At 36.8% G+C, this 22,024-nt stretch overlaps 2 protein-coding genes across 5 annotated transcripts in view; one reads left to right on the top strand and one right to left on the bottom strand.

Moving 5' to 3' along the window:
- SH3BGRL2 (SH3 domain binding glutamate rich protein like 2) overlaps positions 1 to 22,024 on the bottom strand; it is a 136,930-nt gene that overhangs the window by 71,715 nt on the left and 43,191 nt on the right. The window lies entirely within an intron of this gene.
- Positions 7 to 19,745, top strand: LCA5 (LCA5, lebercilin). Of its 4 annotated transcripts, XM_026845219.1 has the most exons (9): positions 7 to 324; positions 3,105 to 3,147; positions 5,744 to 6,127; positions 8,611 to 9,140; positions 10,626 to 10,763; positions 12,001 to 12,097; positions 13,206 to 13,351; positions 15,179 to 15,317; positions 17,696 to 19,745. In XM_026845219.1, the coding sequence occupies exons 3-9, from the start codon at positions 5,929 to 5,931 to the stop codon at positions 18,490 to 18,492; spliced, it is 2,046 nt and encodes a 681-aa protein (XP_026701020.1). In that variant the 5' UTR covers positions 7 to 324; positions 3,105 to 3,147; positions 5,744 to 5,928; the 3' UTR covers positions 18,493 to 19,745. The 4 variants fall into 4 exon arrangements, with proteins under 4 accessions (XP_026701020.1, XP_026701019.1, XP_026701021.1 ...); XM_026845218.1 differs by lacking the exon at positions 3,105 to 3,147; XM_026845220.1 differs by lacking the exon at positions 3,105 to 3,147 and having other exon boundaries at positions 7 to 328.

The raw sequence follows: 22,024 nt of genomic DNA, 5'->3' as shown, positions 1-22,024 counted from the left end.
GCGGCTCGGCCCCGGGGCTCCCAGCGGTGGGGTTAGGGCGCGGAGGGAGGCTTCGTCCCCAGCACCTGCGGGTTGCGGGCAACAGGCCGTCAGAAAAGCGGGGCCGCGGATGTCACTCCCTTTCCTCAGAAACCACTTATTGTCGGGCAGAATTATTGCACTGAAAATGTGCTCTCACGTGTAGTCATTAGTTGTTTTTAAAAAGAGTTAATTAATAGTAATATTTGATCTGTTTTTTAAGAGCTTTTCTCCAGTGAAGGAAAATCTCTTGCTTACTCTTTGGGAACTGGAGAGCTGCTTTCAGGAATGGCTAAGTTGAACTAGGTAAGTCTACACACACCGGAGGTATAGGCGGAAATATGAACAACGGCATGCACCTCCTCGGTAGAGGATTTAGAAACATAATCTTTTTTTTTTCCTCGCCGTAGGACTGGCCTGTGTATTACCTATTTGCACTGCTGTTTCTCAGGTACTGTTTACCTGAGATTTATGGACTTTTTTCATATAGACTTTTTCATTTTGAGATCTGCTGCTGAAAGTTACACCAAATATTACTGTCACAGAATCAGATAAATTTAACACTGGCTTTTACAACCGTATAGTATTTTAATTCACCAAAAGCTTGTAAGCCTAGAAGAAATGTATACAGATAAGTCAGCAGTTGTGCAGAAAGCATCCCTAATAAAATATTTGCTCCTCATTAAAGCCTCATCAGTGAATATGTTTTGATGTGATACACGTAAATTCTTTTGCTCCTCTCTTTTCTGGAAAAAAATATAGTATTTCAATGTGAAAAAAATGAGTGGAGGAAGAAGAGTAAGACGAATTTCTTTCTAAGTCATTCTTAAGTTCAGCACTTTAATAATTTGGATTGATGCTTTTGAACTTGTCTGAGGCTGGGTCTTTCTTGCGCTGTCCCTCTCGGAATAGGTGGAAAAACTGAGTGGACCATAAGAGGTCCTGTATCCAGGAGGTGTCATATGGTGACCAGTAAAAGCATCTTGCTGCTTCTGATCTTAGAAAGGTATTAAGATTGAAAAGGACTTTAAAAGTTTTATGGGTAATGCATTACAGAACTAAGCTCTAGGTGTACTGTGAGAGAAGAGTTACTGATTAATTTTCCTTTCTCTCTATTGCTTAATACCTGTAATCTAGTATTTAAATGATAGGAAGACAGTATTCTGTCACCATTGGAGTTGTTTTGTGTTCTCTATTTTGTCTGCCACATCCATCCTTCACAGTGACCTGGAGCTTGACTGGTTTTTATAACAGTAATCGTGTTTTCAATACAAAATAAGTACATTTAAATAGCAGTAGTTGCTGAAATTAAGGAATATGATATTCTGGAAACAAAACCTTTTCTAAAGTTTGTACAAGTCTTAGATTTACTTCAGCCATCCTGTACTGATGTGATCTTGACGCCATTAGGCTTTTAAAAGCATGTGTGAAGTTTTTGAGGAGAGAGGGTTGGGGTTTTGGTGGTGGGGGAAAGCTTAGTAGACCTACTGCCAACCCACTGTGTTTTGCTCCTCACAAACTTATTAAATGTACGAGGGAAAAATAGATAATCTTTGTGGATCTTACTCACACAAGTTGAACTTATTTTATAATCAACTCAAACTACTTGGTAACAATTGAAAAGTCAATGAACCAAAGCATTTCTTAATTAGACAGTCCTTAGGCTAATTGAAGTAAAACTCAAATATCCTAGTGGTTCATTCATTCTCAAGCTAAACCATGCATTTTTTATGTTAATCAAGTTACATTATAAACTAGTGGGAAACTGAATTTGGCAAGGCTTGACAGACTAAGGTTTCTTGTTTTATATGGAAAATATGATAATATTACCAATTTATAAAGCTGAAAACCATTTGAAGATTCAGAAAATGTTTTTGGTGATCTCTTAAGGGAGCTTTTATTGGTTCACCTTTTTCAGTTTGTTTTCAGTCCATTGCTTTTCAAAGTACTTCCAGAACACATCAAAAATTACTGTTCATTTATGTTGCTGTATGTCAAAATGATACTTAGCAAAATATTCTCAAATGTGGGGAATATCCAGTACAGAAGTGATGGATAATATTAATCCTCCAGTTCTTAAAATTTGTCTGTTTTAAATACACTGAGTTATGAAAAGCATTCTTCAAAAATATTATTGCCTCTTCAATGAACACTTGTGGGACTATAAAATAACTAATCAGCTTTAAATCAGTAAGTGAAAGTGAGCGTTCTTGTTTTATGTATCTAATTAGACATCTTACTGATCGAACTGTCGGCATTTATGTTTTCTCTAAATGCAGTCCCATTTGTTTTCATTGATATTTGTTTTATTCTCAAGAAAAAGCCTGCATAATGATTTCTTTCTGTCCTGTGTCTTGAAGACAGACCAACTTTGGGGGTGTCTGTTGAAGATATTTGCACTGTAGAGTAATCCCTGCCTCCACACAGGGCTGAGTTAACACTTCTAGATGTGGTGGTGCCTATAACACTGATGTGCCCACTTTGGGAGTCCGGGTGCCACATGTGACCCTCTGGCCCTGGGACAGACTTGCATCCAAGTAACAGACTAGGTTGCTTGAATTCCCACCAGTTTGTTTTATTCAGCATGTTGTTACGAGCAAGCAAGGAACACAGATGCACAGCCAACAGTGGATTGTTAGTCTAATTAAAATACTAACAGTCTAATCAAAGACTTCGTATTAGTCCAGATACTAACACAGTTCAAGTTATATACGGTTACAGTGATAACAGGCACAAACTAGAACCAAACCCTTTCTCTGGTGTTATCTTCACCCACCCACTCTCCCTCTGGGACTTGACTGGCTTCATCTGGGAGGAGGAGGACTTTGCAGCAAGTCATCATAATCCCAAATCCTTCCCTGGCAGGAGGAGGATGGTGATGGTTTCTTCCTCCTTGCCTTGGATTCATATGGGACAATTTTTATATCTTTAATACACTGTGCACCTTGCTCTTTATTCTATTCTGTTCTTCTGTTCATCAATTCATGATTCCATATTACATCTCAATTTACTATGTGGTGTGTTTTACATATGTTGAGTACTTGTTCTTTGTTCTATATGTTTCCTACAAAACTGGTGTTACCCAGCTCGCAAGACTGCATCCCATTGATGACCAGTGACTGAGCACGGGTGAGCTGTTATAGCTTAGGGCCCTGCTACTGTCCTGTGTTTGTGCTTTCAGGTCCTTGCAATTGCCCCGTGCTTGTACTCTTCTATGCTGCATTTCTGCAAGGGTTGTAGATAGTTTGCCCTCACAGAATTACTGCTTGTAATAGCTGTCTGTTATTTAAAAACATAAATGTAGCACTACATGCTAGACGATTGTACAAAGCTGAGCAAAAAGCTAAAACAGGTAAGTTCCCTGGTTGTTAACTAATTTTGTGGCAGCTAAATAAGCTATAACAAAGCTCCAGTCACCCAAAATTAGTTCAGATAAAGTCTGACAAGTTTTGTGGCCCATGTTGTTAGCTGGAAATGAAGCCTTTGGCTTCAGTGGCGCCACCACACTTTGTGTGAATTACAAATGCAACTACTGTTTTTAATGGTTTTTTGTTTTCACTCAGGATGACAGTAATAATGTGAGGTGTTGCAGCCCTCCAGAGTATATTATTTTAGTATTTTAATATAAATATATTAGTTTATTTTCTAATTTTGTATTCTCTGAGATTCTGTCCTGGGGAAACAGAACTGACGCAGTATTGCCTGTGTACTCTCTAAAGAATAGGTTGTCCCTGTTTCAGTTTGGGCTTGGTTTGCTCTTCAAGGAGCAAAACAATATAGATTCTGTGCAGATGTTTGTGAGGCCAGGACTTAGGAGTGGAGCTGTTTGAGAGTAGCAATATACCCTGGTTCTAATATTCTTACGTGATCTTAGTTCTGCTCTCATTAGCATATATGAGGGTCTTCATTACACTTAAACAAGATAATACAATTATGGTTAGGTATATACTTTTGAAATATCTTTAATTGCATTACTTCAGAAGAGAAAAGAACGATCATCACTGATCATCTGAATGTTCACAATAACTGATACTTTGGCATGTGTTTAGCAGTCTCTGGGACAAATGATCTCAAGCATCTCAAGATCTTTCTGGGCTTTGCAGTGCAAATTTAATTTTCGTCAGAATCTTCTCTGACTTAAGTTTTAGGCATGTAGTTTAGTTGGACCACTTTGAAAATATTTAGGTGCTTAAAAAACATTATTTTCAAAAGTTACTCCCTAAGTAAAGAAAAAACCTCTCTTCCAAATAATTCAGTATTAATTTCCCAGCAGCTTCCCAGTTGAGAAATCTGTGGGATGTTTATTCCTCTAATTCCTTCTGTATATGAGGGCAGATGGATTGCAGTCACTGGAGGCAGAGTTGTGCTAACAGTGAACTGGGCCAAAAAGCTTGAATTTGTAATGAAAACTGTCTTGGCAACTGACATTTCTGTTCTGCTTGGCTATGCAATAGACAGTGGAATAGAGGGCCGAGAAGCATTAAGGGGAAATAATATAGTGACAAAGTTACAGCTCGTTTACAGGTATGTTGTATGCCCCGCAATGTAGAGGCATTTTGATTGAAAGCTGCTCAATTTTTTGTGTGTAGTTTGCTTTACCATTTAGAAATGGGCTAGGAGCTTATGTCATTAAACAGGCAGAACCTATGGGCTCTGATGCAAGTCCAGTTTATTCACCCATTAGAGGCTTGATGTCTTGAAGTTGGATTGAAGGGAGATAGATGGTGAAATAAGCCTGAGAGCTGTGAAGTGGTGAGAGAGACAAAAGACATGGGAGGCTGAATGTAGTCAGTAAAATACTTCCTAAAATGATGAGAAAATTCTTTTGACTGAGAAGGTGAGGCAAATTTTGGATATATTTACTCCATTATATTGGCAGGAAGTGTCTCCAAAAGTGCAAAATAAGGTGATTTTTACTTTGAAATTAGAAGATTTTTCAGTTTACATCAGAAAACAGGCTGTAGGAGCAGCCCTTCTCATTTTATACCTGCTGCAGATCTAATATATACCATGTACCAGCAGTGTGGTCTCTCTTTATCAGATATAAAAACTCCAAAAGGTTGTATTTGCATTTTCCTGTAGGGCACATGTCACAAATGTGCGTGCTTCTGCCAGTTCCTGAAGGCACGAAGCCCTAGATGCTGTAGGGTATGAGAGTACTTTCCAGGGCAAAGACTGTGATGCATAGGTACAGTCTCATTGGTGGTTAGGGACAGAATGTCCTCCAGACAAATGGGACAACTGATTTTCAAGCCAATTGTTTAACATCATTGGAGTGTCAGAAATTGTGATACGGAAGATTTAGTCAAATTCTACAAATATCTCAACTCTAGTTGCATACATTGTTTGGTTAAAAAGTTTAAAAATATATTTACATTCTTCTCCTGAGTAGCATCAAACTTTCACTTGTCTTCTGTTTTCCAAATACTTCTTTTCCCCTCTCTCTTAACCTAGGAGTAATTTCTTATTTTAGATTTAGCTGTGTTAATTTTCTGATTTCTCTGTTGAGGGTGAACTCAGAGAGAACTCTAAGACTACTGAGTGTAATACTAGTAGCATTCCTAGAGATATGTCTGTGACATTTAGTATAGATAAGGCTAATGTAGCACAGCATGGAGTATAAGTTTATAGGAATCTTGAATAATTTTACAGGTTTTTTTACCTTTCTTTCTTAACTAAACAGCAAGCTCATTCTCACTTTTTCCCTCTCTCTAAACTGTTACAGAAAAAATGCATTCTGAATGATAACTACTGCATGCTGAACCGAACTGGAAAGGTCTCATGCTTTGGAGATGAAGATGATAAATCCAAAGAAATAATCCAGCTGCTACCATTGTAACAACTGAAAGGTCCTTTGTGTCAAAATGAACAGTTTTTGAGAAAAATCTGGGAAGCAGTTAAATCTGAAAAATGGGCGAAAGAGTAAGGAGCCCAGATTCTGAACACGACAGGAAATCAGATGGGAATAAAAATAGTGACTCCTATTATTCAGATGAAGATAACACATCTCATTCATCTGGCCAGTCGCCAACACTAAGCTATCCATCTACAAGCCAAGAAAAAAGAGATCACAAAACACAAACTTCAAACAGCCTTGTGCACTACCAAGGTAGGTAGATAGCAAAGTTGCTGCTTTGTAACTGCTTTAAAGAGTCAATAATCTTTGAAAGCTGAAATAAAAGCAGGAAACTACCATTATGAGAATCTACAAATAAGGTTCAGGTGAATTATGCTACAGATGGCAGATAGACTGTAACTGCTCCATTGAAAACTGATAACCTCTTCCTACATAAGGAAGATTTTAGTGATTTTCAGAATTATACATATTTTTCTGAACAAGTGAATGTGGTTCTTATACTAGCGTTTTGTTGAATCATGCTGATGCTCTCTTTTTGTCTTTGACAAAAAGACTTGAGGCCAAGGACTCAAAGCAAGTCCTTACTATGCAGTCAGTAAAAGCGAAACAATTGTTAAAATTTCTTTGACAAAATACCCCTAAAGATCTCTGTCTTGTGGAAGTCTAGTTGACTAAGCTTTATAGTGTAATACTGAGTACTTTCAAAAAACAAACAAATGAAGGACCACTAATGTGCAAGAGAGAGAAAATGTGTTTGGTGAAAGTTAGGTGCATGTGGAAATTCAAAAGAAAGCTTTTCCTTGTCCTTCCTTGAGGGTAAAATATCTCCAATTTGAGCTGAAATAGCTCCACTTTGCCTCTCACACACCTCACCTACATAATCTGCTTGCTTGATTGAAATTATGGAGAAGTGAATATCCCTACAGAAAGGCAGAGAGTGGTTATAGAGGTCCTGTGCTGAAGTAGGGATGTGAAGCCTCTCTGCCGTACCTTGGCAGCTTGTTCTAAATAATTGCATACATTTGCTGGTGAAGTCAGAGCATATCCTGCCTTTCTCAAGCAAGTACTCTATTTCATTCATAAGTGCTAGGTACTGTGTGAATCATTTAGCCAACATTAAGATCTGAGTGTGCCAGAAGATCTAACCTTAAACATTGAAGTTGCCCAGGGAGTATATCTCTTCAAATCCTTGATGGTGTCGGTGTCCTGGTGCAACTGGTGTTTTGCCAAGCTTCTCTGTGTTCAGAAGTGGCATCCTCTCCGTAGCAGTCATGGGTTAGCTGTCTGGGAAACAAAAACTGCAGTTCCACTGTGCTATTTAATTTGGAGGGGGCAATGAATAACTAGTTCTTTGATTACGTAGCCAGAACTGAACATAATTATTACATGAAGGTATTATGAATGTCGTGTCCTTGAAAGACACTATTCCCTAATTCAACTATATGGTCAAAAGTGCAAACCTGGTATTGGAATTGTCTGTTCTGCCCTAAATGTGGAGAAATTCTTGAAGGGGCTGGAAGCCTGGGGTTAATGGGAATGGCCTTAGTTGGTGATAGGAGTGGCATCATTTCTGCAGTGCATGTATTAGATAATCTTTTCACACCTGAATGTGACATAAGCATTCTTTGTAAAGGGGGGAAAAAAAGCCGCCTTTTGTTTGCCCAAGCTGTGGAAAAAATAAGCATCAAGCAGAAAATGAATATTTGTGAAAAATATTTAGAGGAAATTATAAGAAAATATTTTAAAGCTTTTATATTTGCTCCAAAATATTCTCTGTAGAATAGAAACATGGTGAGTGCCAAAGGGGAGGAAGAATTTGCTGTCACACACACTCACTGTCTGTGTATACGTAACTGCACTATTTCTGTATCACCGTTTTCAAGCCTGAATTAAAAGCTGCTGCACAGTATGTTTCTTCCGAACACTGATGTACCTTCATGAATTATGCACTCTCTGTATATTCAGTTGTTTTTAAGAGATATTTTTGGTGCATTATATCCTTCATTCTTTGAGTGTGGCTTGAGAGGCAAATAAGATAGAAACAAAATGTTTAGCTTTTATCTGTGGGGATGATCATAAAATAATAATATCAAATAGGAATGTGAGTGATGCATACTAGTAATCAAATAAGAATACTGTGTGGCAAATAACTTGTGATACAAGAATAAATTATTCACGGGAGAACTGAATTTTCGTGGGATTTATCATTTTGCTTTGGAGGCTTTTTGCATTGAGCCTTTGAAATCTGCTGTTTTGTCTGTAAGCATGGCAGCTGGATTTGAAAATACTACTGCATTTGTCTGAGAGAATTACATCTTGCATAATATATAACTAGCTAGTGCTCAGCTAATTGTTGCCATTTTAAAAGCATTTGATAATATTGTATGCATGAGTACAGTATTTCTAAAACATTTTAATAAACATCATCAAATATTAACCAAATATGACTGTAATTTCTGATAAGATTTGCAGATTATTACTTTACAATGGTCCTATATTGATGTCTGCAAATGCTATCTCTTACAGTACATAACAAACATAAATCTCTGGGTTTTATCTATCAAAAGGATCATAAGTCTATCACATACATGCCTTTTATTGTCTGGTTTGAAAGTTGCAATCTCTGCTAAGTATTGTAAAATTGTTTCAGGCAGAGCTTCATTGCAGAAAGGATGTCTGAATAGACAGACTGCACTGTTTTATAGTAAATATGCTTTTTATTTTTCCTCTCGTAGCCACAAAGAAATTCGGTTCCAAATATGCACCAAGCAAAAGAGAGACACGGTGGGGTTTCCGTTCTCAGAGCCTCACTAGGGATTCTCCTGCAAAAGATATAGATCTTGTTACAAAAAGAGTTCTTTCTGCTAGGCTGCTGAAAATCAATGAGCTCCGAAATGAACTAACTGAACTCCACATCAAACTAGATGAGCTGCAGAAGGAAAACAAGGCACTGAAGAGGCTTCAGCACAGGCAGGAGAAAGCCTTGAGTAAGTTTGAAGATACAGAAAACGAAATCTCTCAGCTCCTTGCCCGGCACAACAATGAGATCAGAATATTAAGGGAGCGCCTACGAAAATCTCAAGAGAGGGAACGTGCAACTGAGAGACGGCTGAAAGATTCGGAAGGTGAACTGTACAGAACAAAAATTGTCTTGCAGAAACTGAAAAAGCTGTCTGCAGATAAGCACCTTGCTGAAAGAGATGACCTGACAAAGAAACTAGCCTATGCAGAGAGTAGGCTAGAGGACAGTGAAAGAAGAATTAAGGTGAGATTACTTTCTCTTTGTAAGAAATTCTGGTAATTTCTTACCATAATGAGCTTCATGAATTGTATTTTTTCACAGTTGTGGAGCAAATAGAAAATTTTTTTTTTTTTTTTACACATAAGCAGCACCAAGTAAATTATTTCCAATGTGATTATATAGTTACACACTTGGTAGCTGTGAATTCAAATTTCTGTTTTCAAATTGAGTATATTTTGTCAGAAAATAAACTGTCGGTTTGTGCTTTTAGGTGTTTTTATAACCAGTAATAACATTTCAGAAGTGCATGCAACTATAATACAACTTTGTGCAATCTAATTTTTCTTCTTGGAGAGGAAGCATTTGTTAAAAAATTTTCTGGGTGTTTAGGGAACTGTATACTAAAATCCTAAAAACCATATATATATAGTAATTCTTTTTCAATTTTGTAAACTTCATTCATGCAGTGTTTGATTGTCCACTGTTCTGCACATATGAGAACTGAGCTGAACAAAATTACAGCAATTTTTTTAATACTGAAATGAACTTTAGAACATTCCATGGGTATCCATTTTAAGAATTTTGTGCAATATATTTTAATTTTGTTCAGCAAAAACGTTTACATTTTTGTAAACACATCTACACTCTAAAAATGTCTAAAAACTCATTTAAAAATAATTGTGTTAACACTGTTAAACTGTTGGTAGTTGTATGCAATACTACTTTTAGCTGAAATTATGTTGGTCATTTAAATGATGTTAAAGTTTGATGTCTATATTAGTAATTACACCTAAATTACATTACAGAGATAATAGGTCTGGAAATCCAAAGGATTAAACTGGAAACTAAGCTTTCATAAAATAAATCCCAAAATACCAAGATATAAACTTATTATCCACATCACCTCGCCCTGTAGTATCACCATCTGGCATCTGTAGTTTTATGATCAGGTATTTCAGTGTTTGTAGTACTCGATAATGTTAAAATGAATCATACTCTAAAAAGTAAGGGCTTCTCTAAAAAGTAAGGGCTTTTCTTCTACTCTTACTCCTTCTCTGATCATCACAGGCTCACTTAAAACAGCTATAGCAAGGCAAGGCTATGTAAATGAAATCACAGTTACAAATTTGTTTCTAGTAGAAAGGTTAAAATTTATTTCTTGTCTTCTTCCCTCTTACAGGGAGGTATTCTGTTTCTTAACTATCAATTTGAGATTTGTCTTAGAGATCTGGAGGTCCACTGTGCCAAGAGCCTTGCAGAAAGTAGTGTATGTTCCCATTATGTCCTCACGTCACCTCTCAATACTCCAGAAGGATGAGCTGCAGCATCTGCAGGTGCTCTGTCTGCCCCCTCAAATTTAGGATTAAGGGTTTAAATGTATTCAGTGTTACAGCAGTGGTGGAGCTGATATCTGACTCTTAAGATGCTGATTTACTGTAATTTTATTTAAGTAATTTGACTATAAGAAATGTACTTCAGTTATTTTAAAATATTTTGTTTTAATTGAAGGATTTGGAAAGAAATCTTGAATTAAGTGGTAGCAGTTTTCAACGAGAGTTACATTCAAAGAAAAAAAAGATGTATGAGGCTCAAGAAGAAAACAGAATTCTCCAAGAAGAGCTTCATCAACTAAATCAGAAGCTGAAGGTAGAATGTGAAGCAATACAAGTTGCTAAACATGTTCTGGCATTTTATCTTTGGAAGTATCTGTAATCGGGTTTGAATAGTTTACCAGTGACTGCACTCTGATGTGTACTTAATTATATACTACATGTGAGTGCTTTTCCTGAAACGTTCTGTGCTCCGACCCTACATTGTCTATAGTAGGAATGTCTCTACGTTAATCATTATTGTTAGCACAAGTTAAAAAAAGAAGGATCAAGTACATAGGCAAGCATTTGAGATTAAACCACAAGATATACTGGAAAATTACACTTGAATTTAAAATTAAATCTGCAGGTATATACAGTACTTTGTTACTAATGTACTTGCATTACTGTAGGTTTGTGTAAAGATTAATTTCATGTATTTGATATCCACATGTGCTGCTAAATTTTGTGCAAAGGTTTATTTGCATCCCCCTACCCCATTGTTGCCCACATTCTAAATTTAAGGACTGAAAGTATTGTTATGTTCTACCTAGTCAGCTTATCTTTAGGAAAAAAAATTAAATTACTTGAGCTGAAGTACTTCATTTCTAGGACAATTACCCTGAAACCCAAAGTCTCTAACATACTTATATAATGGAGGTGCACCAGTTTACCACCTTACTAGTTACCAAGCAAGTAGCAGCATTAGTAACTCAAACTTCTACGTTTAGAGTAAGTGTTTTAAGCCTGATTTGTTAGTGGAGAGTTTAATATTTTCAAAATATTTTATAGATGATTTCTGATAACTCACTGTTTGCATCTGTATTTTATTCAATAAATGCCATTAAAGAAGATTATATCTCTACCTCTGTGATGCAGTGAGCCTCTGCTCAGTGGTACTGACATGCCCTGTGACAAGTAACATTGCTAGCATTGAAATGTTTTAACTCTTTACAATACTGAAAATTCAGTTGTGCAATCTATAAATACATTGTAAATCTTACTCATGTTGATGGAAGCATTGGCATTTAGTTTTATTTTCGGTGCTTTTTTTTTCCAGAACATTTTGCTAATAAGTTTGTTGGGGGGTTCTGTCTGCTTAGTTCTGTCTGCTTTCTTAGAGCATAAGCTAAGTTAGTAATGTGATTGTTCTCCTTAAAACATCAGATGTAACATTTGATTACTTCTCTGCTTCTATTTACAGCATGTATTTTTAATGTAATTTACAGCTTTGCTAATGACTAGTAAATTAAATGTTAGTAACTCATTGTTATACCTACCTCTTTAATTCACAGGAAAAAGAAAGAGAACTTGAAGCAAAAAATATATACGCTAATCGTATGTTGAAGCTATCACCAAGAAAAGACATGGATATTATACAACGAAAAAGAGGTAACTTACATAAAGCAATAAAGGCAGAAAAATTAATAGCGACACTTTAAAATTACTCTGCTATTATTCATGCCACTCAGTGTTTGACCCTACCAGTGCTTGTTCAAGAACATTTGGTTTTTTGCACTGCTTTCAACACAGCACTTGTTACAAAGAAGGGCACGCTGTTTATTTGACTGTTCTGTAGCTGCAGCAGAACCAAAATCCAGAGCTTCATCAGAGTTCATAACTCCTTTCATAGCAGGTGTTCCTGGGTGAAAGAGGAGAGAAAGATTGTTTTGTAAATTCTCTTAATAAATGACAATAAATTACAGATGCTTTAAAAATACTTCACTGCTATGAATATTTTGGTGGTGGTTTTAATTTATTTTTTCCTAATTCAGGTTTACTGTCTGTCAGATAAGCTGCACTCTTTTTTTTTTTCTCAAAGAGTGCATATGTCCCAGAACATAATCTTTTAAAAGTATCAGTGCAGTGATTTCTTCTGGTGTGACAAGGCAGCCTCAAGCCTTATGCTACCCACATAAATATGTTTGTATATATGTGTGTCTGTATGTGTGCTTGGACAGTTTTCACTGGATCAGTAGAATCTATTTGTCAGAAGAAGCAGGAATTTATGGGACTGACTTAAATAGTTAATGCCAGCATTTCAAACAGTTTGTCTGCTGCTCATTTTATTATAGCTGTTCTACTATTATTTTATTTTAGGTTCAGATTTTTTAAAATGTCATTCCATAGAGATAAGTGTGTGTGTTTCAAAGATGCAGATAAGTGAATTTTAGTTTTATGAGTTTGCTTCTCTACATGTAGCTTCTGTGGCAAGCAGTAAGATGAGTGAGAGATTTTGTGGGGATTTTTAAACAAATATTCAGTATACAGTAATGACTTTAAGGGGGTTTTATTTTATTTCAGTAGAAGTTTTGTGTGCAATTTTTTTTTAAATAGCATTTACAGATGCTGAAAACAGCTATGTGGAACGTCAATACTTTCCACTTCCATTGGCTCCAATGTCTTTTATGTTTCCTGCAAATCAGTAAAACGAGAAATAGGTATATAGTGGGATATTTTCAAGTGAAAACTTTATTTAATTCGTTTCTATTTTCTACAGCCAACAACCAAAATATTAAAAAAGGATCACAGCTCACAAAAGGTGTGCAGACCAGTGGATACTTCTCACCAGTAGAATTATTTCCAGAATCAGAGCTTGCCTGTGGTGACACAGTAAACAAGAAAGAAGGGATTCTTCCTAAAATAGTGAGTTCCATAAAAATTTGAAACTTCCTCCAATCACTCACCTATCAGACTGTTTAATGCACAACTTTTATTTTAGAAAATATGGGTGAATATACAAATATGAATATATAGGAAATATAATTTAGAAAACATTGCAATCTTTAAGACCAACTCTGCCCTTCCAGAAATATCATACTTGGGTTTTGTGATGCTTAGTTCATCATATTCTATGTTTTACTAATAACTGTTAGCTCAGTTTGCTCAGTGTGCTGCCACTGTCATTTCTTTGAAGTTTTTAAGACTTCATTTTGGTTTTCTCCCCTTTATTTATAATGCTTATTTGAGCAATCTGTTGTAACAGTGCTGGCTGCCTTGTCTCTCTTTTTGCTTTGGTCTTAATTATGGTTTCTTTTACTTTCCAGATTTATTTCACAATGCATAAATCTAACACTTCCTCTTATTGTCATAATGCTGGTATTTCTTCTGTCGTCTTTCCAGCTTTGTGAATATGGTTGGATTTTTTCAGTTTTCCATTTCCCTTTTTATTATAAAATAGCACCATTAGAAGTATTGCAAATACTGTGACCTCAGGCTAAAATCAAAGAGATTTGTAAGGTATTACAAATCAGAATGACACAGATTATGGTACAAATTGTACAAATTCTGATTACATAAGGCTAGGACTATTTGTCAGTAATAATTCTCTGATGATGGTCTTGACTGGCTTCCTGGTAGGACTGAAGCTTTTTTTATGACTGTTTCATTCATATGTTCTCTCTTCCAAAATCCTTTCTGTATGGATGTAGTTTAATGTATGCATTCTTCCAGCATATACTTTGGTGTGTGAGTTACAGAACTGCACAGTTGGTGCAGTGCAGCTCATGGAGTCCAACTATATGTCATCTTACAAACCTCTCTAGTTCATGTATAGCTGTTGGTTTAAGGTAACATAAATTAGATTTGGGTAGCCTGTGCTTTCATCATTTTTCTAAGTCAAGCATTTTAAATACTTGCCCACCATCTCTTTATGAAGTTTTTTGGTTTTTAAAATAAAATAATGACAGCCTTGTACATGAAGGGAAAATATTTGAAGTTGTTTTGGCTAATAGTCATATTTTCTTTGTTTGTTAACTAGTAATTTTATCTTGTTTCTCTTTTAATCTAGAATCTTATTCTGCCCTAAAATAATCACAAGCTACAAAGTTAGCATCCACATGTTGAATTACACTGGCTTTCTCTTCACCTCATTGCTACTACTTTTCTGTTAGTGATGTTTACTGCTGACATTAATATCTTCTGCAGGTTCTTTCCTTTTAAGATTAAACCTTTCTCTTTCACTGTTTGTTACTTTAGTTCTCCATAACTTTAAGCACCACTATCAAACTCTCCAAATCTACAACCCACTCACTTGAGTAAAAAGATCAGATTGTGGAAATAGATTTATTGCTTGTTTGTAACTAGATGCTTGCTTATTAAAAGAATAAGGTGATGAAGTCTGGCCTTCTATTAAAGTCCTTGAAAATAAAACTTCTGACTTCTAAAGAGAACTACCCTAACACAGTGATAATTTTGCTTTATGACATTGGAGCTGCAGCTTTCATGAGAGGTGTAATACAGAACAGAGTGACTGTCTATTCATTTTGTTTCAGGTGCATAAAACTATGTTAGAGGTGATAAGATTTTAGGGCCAAACCCCTAGGTTGTCAAAGCTGGCTTGGTTTAGATGACTTGCTCATTTTTATGTTTAGCAGTAAGAATGTAATGATGTAGAAGTTCATATGGTTTTATTTGTTTGTTTTATTGATTATTATTCCCTATCACTTTCTGTTTTGTATCAATCTATTTCAGGAAAAAGAAACTCAGGACAAAGAACAGAAAGAGCAAGCTGACCTCCTAAGACAAGACCGAGACAGGGAAAGAGAAGAGAAACAGAGTCATTTTCAGGAAATACAGGCTTTAGAGGAGAGGGTTCAAAAACTACATGATGGTAAGGAAACAGGCAGCTGAAGGCTGGAAAATACACCATAGAATACTAATCAAGGCAGGCTGCTAGTTTCTTGTGAGAAGAGCGAAATGATTTTGCAGAGATCACTACAGTGGAAAATTATTTTCAGTTATATTATGCAAAGAGAATCAGAAAGAAGTATGGGATATAGAATAATCTGTCCCCTGTACTCAGCTGTGATTAAGTATGCAGCAGCAAAAAATGCTGTCCATGAAAAAATATGGAAGCCTGAGAGATTTTGCTTTACAACACAAGGATGACATAGCAGGTAAATGCTGATGTTATCTCTGATTTGTTAGATGTTATTGAGGTACGCAATAGATTTTTACTGTTGTAAAACAAATCTGCTTTACTTAATATGGCCTGTTTTTTTCAGTACATGTCTACTTCAGTCATATAATTTGAAATTGTAGTTTCTTTTCACTTGTGGTTATCTGAATCATTTGGTGGGGCTGTTTGAGAAATGTCAGTTTCTATAATTGTATTTTAATATTGCTTTTTTATTAGAATCTTAGGATCGTAGAATGGTTTGGTTTGGAAAAGACTTTTAAGATCACTGAGTCCAACTGTTAACCTAACACTGCCAAGTCCACCACTACACCCTAGTGTCACGTCAGCTCATCTTTTAAACAACTCCAGGGGTGGTGACTCCACTGCTTCCCTGGGCAGTCTGTTCCAATGCTTGACAACCCCTTTCGGTGAAGAAATTTTTCATACTATCCAATCTAAGCCTCTCTTGGTGCAACTTGAGGATATTTCCTCTTATCATATCACTTCTTACTTGGGAAAAGAGACCGACATGCACCCACCTCACTACAACCTCCTTTCAGGTAGTTGTAGAGATCAATAAGGTCTCCCCTGAGCCTCCTTTTCTCCAGGCTAAACAACCCCAGTTCCTTGTGCTCTAGACCCTTCACCATCTTTGTTGCTTTTTGGACACACTTCAGCACCTCAGTGTCTGTCATGATGTGAGGGGCCCAAAACTGAACACAGTATTCAAGGTGCAGCCTCACTAGTGCCAAGTACAGGGGAACAATCACTTCCCTGGTCCTGCTGGCCACGCTATTCCTGAGACAAGCCAGAAAATATTAATTTGGTTTTCACAACATCTTAATGACTTCATTCATAAGTCTCTTAATCTGAAGTATTTTAGGTGGACTGCAACCTGTCACATTAAAATATTTTTTCATGTTTATAATTAATGAACAGTAACACTTATTCTAGATGACAAGGAAGAATTCTAAAAAAATCTGTAGCTGCTTTCAGAGGTGAATTCTGAGTAAAATCTTCTACCTCTGCTGACATCAGTGCACAACTTATATAAGCCAAGAATCTGTTGTTATGTCATTTAAGTAGGGTGATTTGACCACCTTGCCCATCTTACAGTGTAAGCTGATATTTTTCCCACCTTACATACAGAAAGTAGCTCCTTACTTAACTTGGTATAATGTTATGTTATTGAAAAAATATATATATATTAAATATATTTAATTGCAGTTATTATTGTAAGTTTGATCTGAAGTAGAATAGATAATGTGGAATTTTGTGAAAACATCAGTCAGAAATTTGAATAAAGTGTTCAAAGGGGAATGCAGTTGAAGGGGCCAGGAAGTCATATTCAGCTTTTGGCCAAAGACATACCTCATGATAGAAAAATATTTTGAAGAGAGAAATATTTGAGAGGTTTCCTTTTTCTTGTACACATAAGTATCTGCAGGTTCTATCTAGAAGTTTATTATTGTTTTGCACCTTTGCACAGCTATAAAGGGGCACCAAACTGACATTTGATATTTGCACAGACATTCTCACTGAGTTCAACGTAAAGGTGTTTTCTGTATGCAGCAGACGCAGTATATTTTAAAGCATTCGCTACTTGAAACCAGTAATGACTCCCATGACTTTTTGGCCTGGTAGCTTCCCAGGACTAGTTCCCTTCATGGAAAAAAAAACCCCAAATGTATATCCCAGAACCATCCAAATGTCAGTGGTGCTGACAAAGGAAAATAAAGTACTGTGCAAGTCAGAACTGTTAAAATCAGTGATGTTGTATTAATTTTCATTCAGACCCAGGAAATGGAGAGGCAATTGGCAGAAATGAAATTCCTCTGAAAATTTTAAAACGTGGATAATGTCCTAATCCCTTTGGAATATGACAGTAAACTTTTATATCTTAGTAGAGAACCTGGTGTGAATTTTGTTGTAATTTTTGAAGAATTTATTTTTGCAGTGGGGAAACCATGTTATGCATAGAAGAGCATGTTAAAAACTCAATGGCTTTTGATTGCATTATTTTCAAAATATTCTTTTAAAGTAATTTTAAAACTAAAACATTTAAAATAATGTTTAATCATTTCTTGCAGACTGGGAAAGGGAAGAATATGACAAAATGAAAAAGGAAAGCAGCTTTTTATTGGATAAAGAGAAAACAAAGATGGAGACACAAGTCCACAAACCTGAAGTAGAGAGAGAAAGCACTGAAATGCTGGAAGAGCAGCGAAAAAGAGAGTTCCTGCTTGCTAAAATGCAAGAAATTGATAGAGAAACTCAAAATGTGATGAACATGAAACCTGCTTCCCAAGCACCACTCATAAATACAGCAAGAAAATTGCATTCCATGGAGAAAAAAGAAAAAACTAATCAATTCTTTGAGATTCCTGGAAAGGTTACTAATGGATTTCCTGTAGATGACAGCCGAGATGATGCCACAAGAGCACTAGGGCAGAAGCAACGAAATGTAAGGACCTTAGATTTAAGTAGTGAGATAGCATTTGGTAGTTACGTACCTTCCTTTGGGAAAGGATCAGGGAGACAGAGTTGGCTTACTCAAAAAAGCGACAACTTAGAAGAAAATGTTAAGGAAAATGCAGATTTCAATAGTAAGAGAGAAAAGAAGTCCAATTTAATGGAGCAGCTCTTTGGAAGCAGTGCCAGTACCATCTTTCTTTCTAAAAATAATGATACAACACCTTTTGACATAGATTGGGACTCTAGTAATACTCTTCTTGTTGATAAAGCCAGTAAAGTCAAAGAAGACAGTGACCTTTTTGGTGAAGTAAGAAACCTAAGCAGACACCGTTTGCAACACACTACAAGCAAACCAGGAGTTAAGACCCTTGGTTCTTTAGAAGATGACATCGAAGAAGTAATCTTACAATAATCATATTTTTATATGTTTTATATGTAAATACTGAAAAAATATTTTCCTGTAATATTTATTAGATACAGATTTGAAACATTTCAGAGATATTGTAAAGCCTTATGAAGGAATAATTTACATGAATGGGTATATGTATAGAGGAAAGATGCACTTTGATAGAACAGCCTAATCTAGATGCAGGAGATTTCTTCTAAAATGTAATATCCAAGTACAGACCTTGGAGGTCCAGCAGTGACTCTTTTGGCAGAAAGACAGGGAGGGTGTTCTGAGGGACTTTGATAGATGAGATAGGTGCTGGCTGGCTGCTTCAGTCAATCAGAGAAGATACTTTTGCCCCAACTTGGGCTCCAGACTGACTGTCACTCTTGCCACGTGGCACCATCTGACTTGCGCAGCTGTGGCTCAGGGTCTGAGAGGCTCAGCAGCACAAAGCTGGTAAGGATGCCATAGGAATGGAAGGACTTCCAGAGGCTTACTGATTTGTGCCCTTTGCTCGTGCTCTGTCACGTACCCTTCAAGCTCCCTCTTACTCTTGTGTGCTCACTCTCTTACCCCCTTGTCCTTCTTTCTTTCAGTCTTGCCCTTGCTTCCTTTCATACTCTCTCTTTTGCCATCGCTCTCAGAGTTTTCGAGACTTACTGATGTGTAATGGTATGTAAAGTAAAATTACACTTCTCACAAAGGAGCATTATTATTTATTGCAGAATGAGTTGGCTGAGAAGGCAGCAAGCTTTTATGTGGCAGCCCTAGCATTCAGGGCAGCTACCGGACGAGCATCTCTGACTAGTCAGTATAGGAATTAGTTTGGGTTATTTTTGCCTACAGGCTGCTTACAGTACACTGCTTTTCATTTGGAGTATTTCTTTTAGGCCTCAGATATTTTTTCTTTCTTGGGCATTCAGAGAGCCTCTTAACTGTGCGTATGTAACATCAGCGTCAAAAAATGGATAGAAGAGACATACCTAGCACAAAGGCTCAGGTAGAAAGAGAAAATTCTACATGGCAATCATTTTATCTCAGAAGAACACAAAAAGAAACACAACTCAGGAACAGATGATCTCCCTTCTGCATAGGTTTTCTGTAGACCATACTACCAGATTTGTCTAACTCCTCTCATATATTCAGGTTCTGTTTGTTATATAATGACATTTTTTGTAATTTCTGAAATTTTTTATTAAAATTCCAATCATCACTAACTCATTTTTTAACAAAATGGTTTTATTAAATAACTTGAGTAAAATTTTTGTGTGTAGATCATCTTTAACACAAAGTTCTGACTTTATATATCATGTTATTGATACTAAAGGGGGAGGGAGGGTTGGCAGCAGCATTGATTGTGATGTTGTTCACTACATGGTGCCATGTACACAAATTAAAAAGGTAGGCAATGAAGGATTTAGCAGAGGTGTTCCAGAAAATAAACTGAAGGTCATTACTTAGTAAAACAACAGGTTTTGAAATGATTCTCTGATATGGTCCCTATGAGCCTGATTCAAAACATACTAAAATACAGAGAAGGATTCTCATGATTTCAAGATGCTTCGAGCCAAGATTTCTCTGAACACAATGGCTCTTCTGAAAAGAAAGGCTGGTGTCTGCATCATGCAATAACTTCGTTTGCTCCTGCATTCAGAAAGAAAATTAGTCACAGATCCAGACCCAGTGTGTGGGACTGTTCTTACTAGGCACCCTACAGTGAAGAGCAACTCATGTTCACCTGCTTGCTTTCAGTCCCAATTATATTGATTATAATACTAGAGAATTGAGCTGGTTCATTTTGCTTGCAGATGGTCAGAGTATCAGAACAATTCTGACCAGCAACACTGAATTTAACTATCTGTGTTTCTCTTCCACAGTGACTTCTTTGGGGGATTACGGTGATGTAAGAGGTAGAAGTCTGTGGGTAAACACCATGCATGTTTGTGAGTGTATAGTTATTTGTCTTATCTTTCTTGTCCTAATTGTGGGTGACTGCTGCCCTTCTAGAAGGTGACGCTTTGCTCCTGAAGATACTGCTGGGATGGGTTGTTTATTTTTCTTTCCAGTGGCTGAGGATTCTAAGGCATAAAACAATGATGTAGCTGCTGTGGTTATTAAGGGTCATGTAGGGTAATGTAAGAAGAGTTGGGGTTTTGTTTCTTTGCAAGTCAACCCATTAATATCTGGCAAATTCTAACTATCATGCTGAACTGAATTACAAATGTATAGTTTCTAAGCTGTTTCATAGTATCAGCCCCTTCCTAAATTCACAAATGTTCACATCCTGTTACCAGACTCTTCCTGAAGCAAATACTGTGGTGACTTGTACAAAAAAAAAAAAAAAAAAAAAAAAAAACTCCGTTAGGAAGGTGAAAATAAATTAATTTGCTGGGAACAGTATCACAGGTATAGTTTCCCTTTTTCCCCTTATTGCCCTCTAGCTCTACAGCTTTTTCCCTTTTCTTTCTGAACTTTCTAGTTTTATAGTTACTTTTATGCAAATACTATTACAGTTAAAATGTATAAAGCCAGTGCATTGAGAGGGAACCTTGTTTGTGGGGGGAACCTCTGGGTCCTTCAACATCTGTAATTAGTGTTTCCACTCTTGAGTAACAGTTTTCTACTGACTGGAAACAACTTTTGCAAGGTATGTGGATGTTGTGATTGGGCACAGATGATCCCCTGTAGTCCTCTTGACACCTGGTCTCAACTACTGTATCCAGATAGTCTGCGTGTTGCTCTTAGTGGTGGCAGTGTGTAATAGCACTTGACTGAATGCAGAAAAATCCATCTTCTGTGGTAAAAAGTAGGTCACAAATGCTTTGATGATGATTTGTATGTGATTTGATGTCTATGTCCAGTTGTGGGTTCTCTTCTATTAGGTGTTCAGATCGTATGGCTGTTGGTTTTCTTGTGGTTTGCTTTCCATCTGAACCACCAAAGGTGGTGTGAGAAATTCCTCCATTCTGACAAGAAAAGATCATTAAAGCTTGATAAACCATTTTAGCAGAATATTCAGGGAGATATTCAAGGAGGAGCTCAAGGGTAGCCTAGGTTGCAGTGACCATGAAGTGGCGGAGTTCAAGATCCTTAGGGCAGCAAAGAGGATGCACAGCCAGCTCGCTGCCCTGCACTTCAGGAGAGCGGACTTTGGCCTCTTCAGGGATCTACTTGGCAGAGTAACATTGGATAAAGCCCTGGAGGAAAGAGGGGCCCAAGAGAGCTGGTTAATGTTCAAGGATCACCTTCTCCAAGCTCAGGAGCAATGCATCCCAACAAAGATGTCAGGATAAAGTCAGATAAGACCACCAGGAGGGCTGCATGGATGAACAAGGAGCTCCTGGACAAGCTCAGACACAAAAAGGAAGCCTACAGAGGGTGGAAGAAAGGACAGGTAGACTGGAAGGAAGATAAGATAAACTGTCCTAGCAGCCAGGGATCAGGTCAGGAAGGCCAAAATCCTGATAGAATTAAATCTGGCCATGGAGGTCAAGTGCAACAAGAAAAGCTTCTATAGCTATGTCTGTTATAAAGGAAGACTAGGGTAAATGTG

This window comes from Athene cunicularia (assembly GCF_003259725.1).
Source record: "Athene cunicularia isolate RWA chromosome 3 unlocalized genomic scaffold, athCun1 chr3_part1, whole genome shotgun sequence".
NCBI lineage: Eukaryota > Metazoa > Chordata > Aves > Strigiformes > Strigidae > Athene > Athene cunicularia.
Note: the sequence above shows the minus strand (reverse complement) of the source record. Positions and strands in the feature narration are given on the sequence as shown.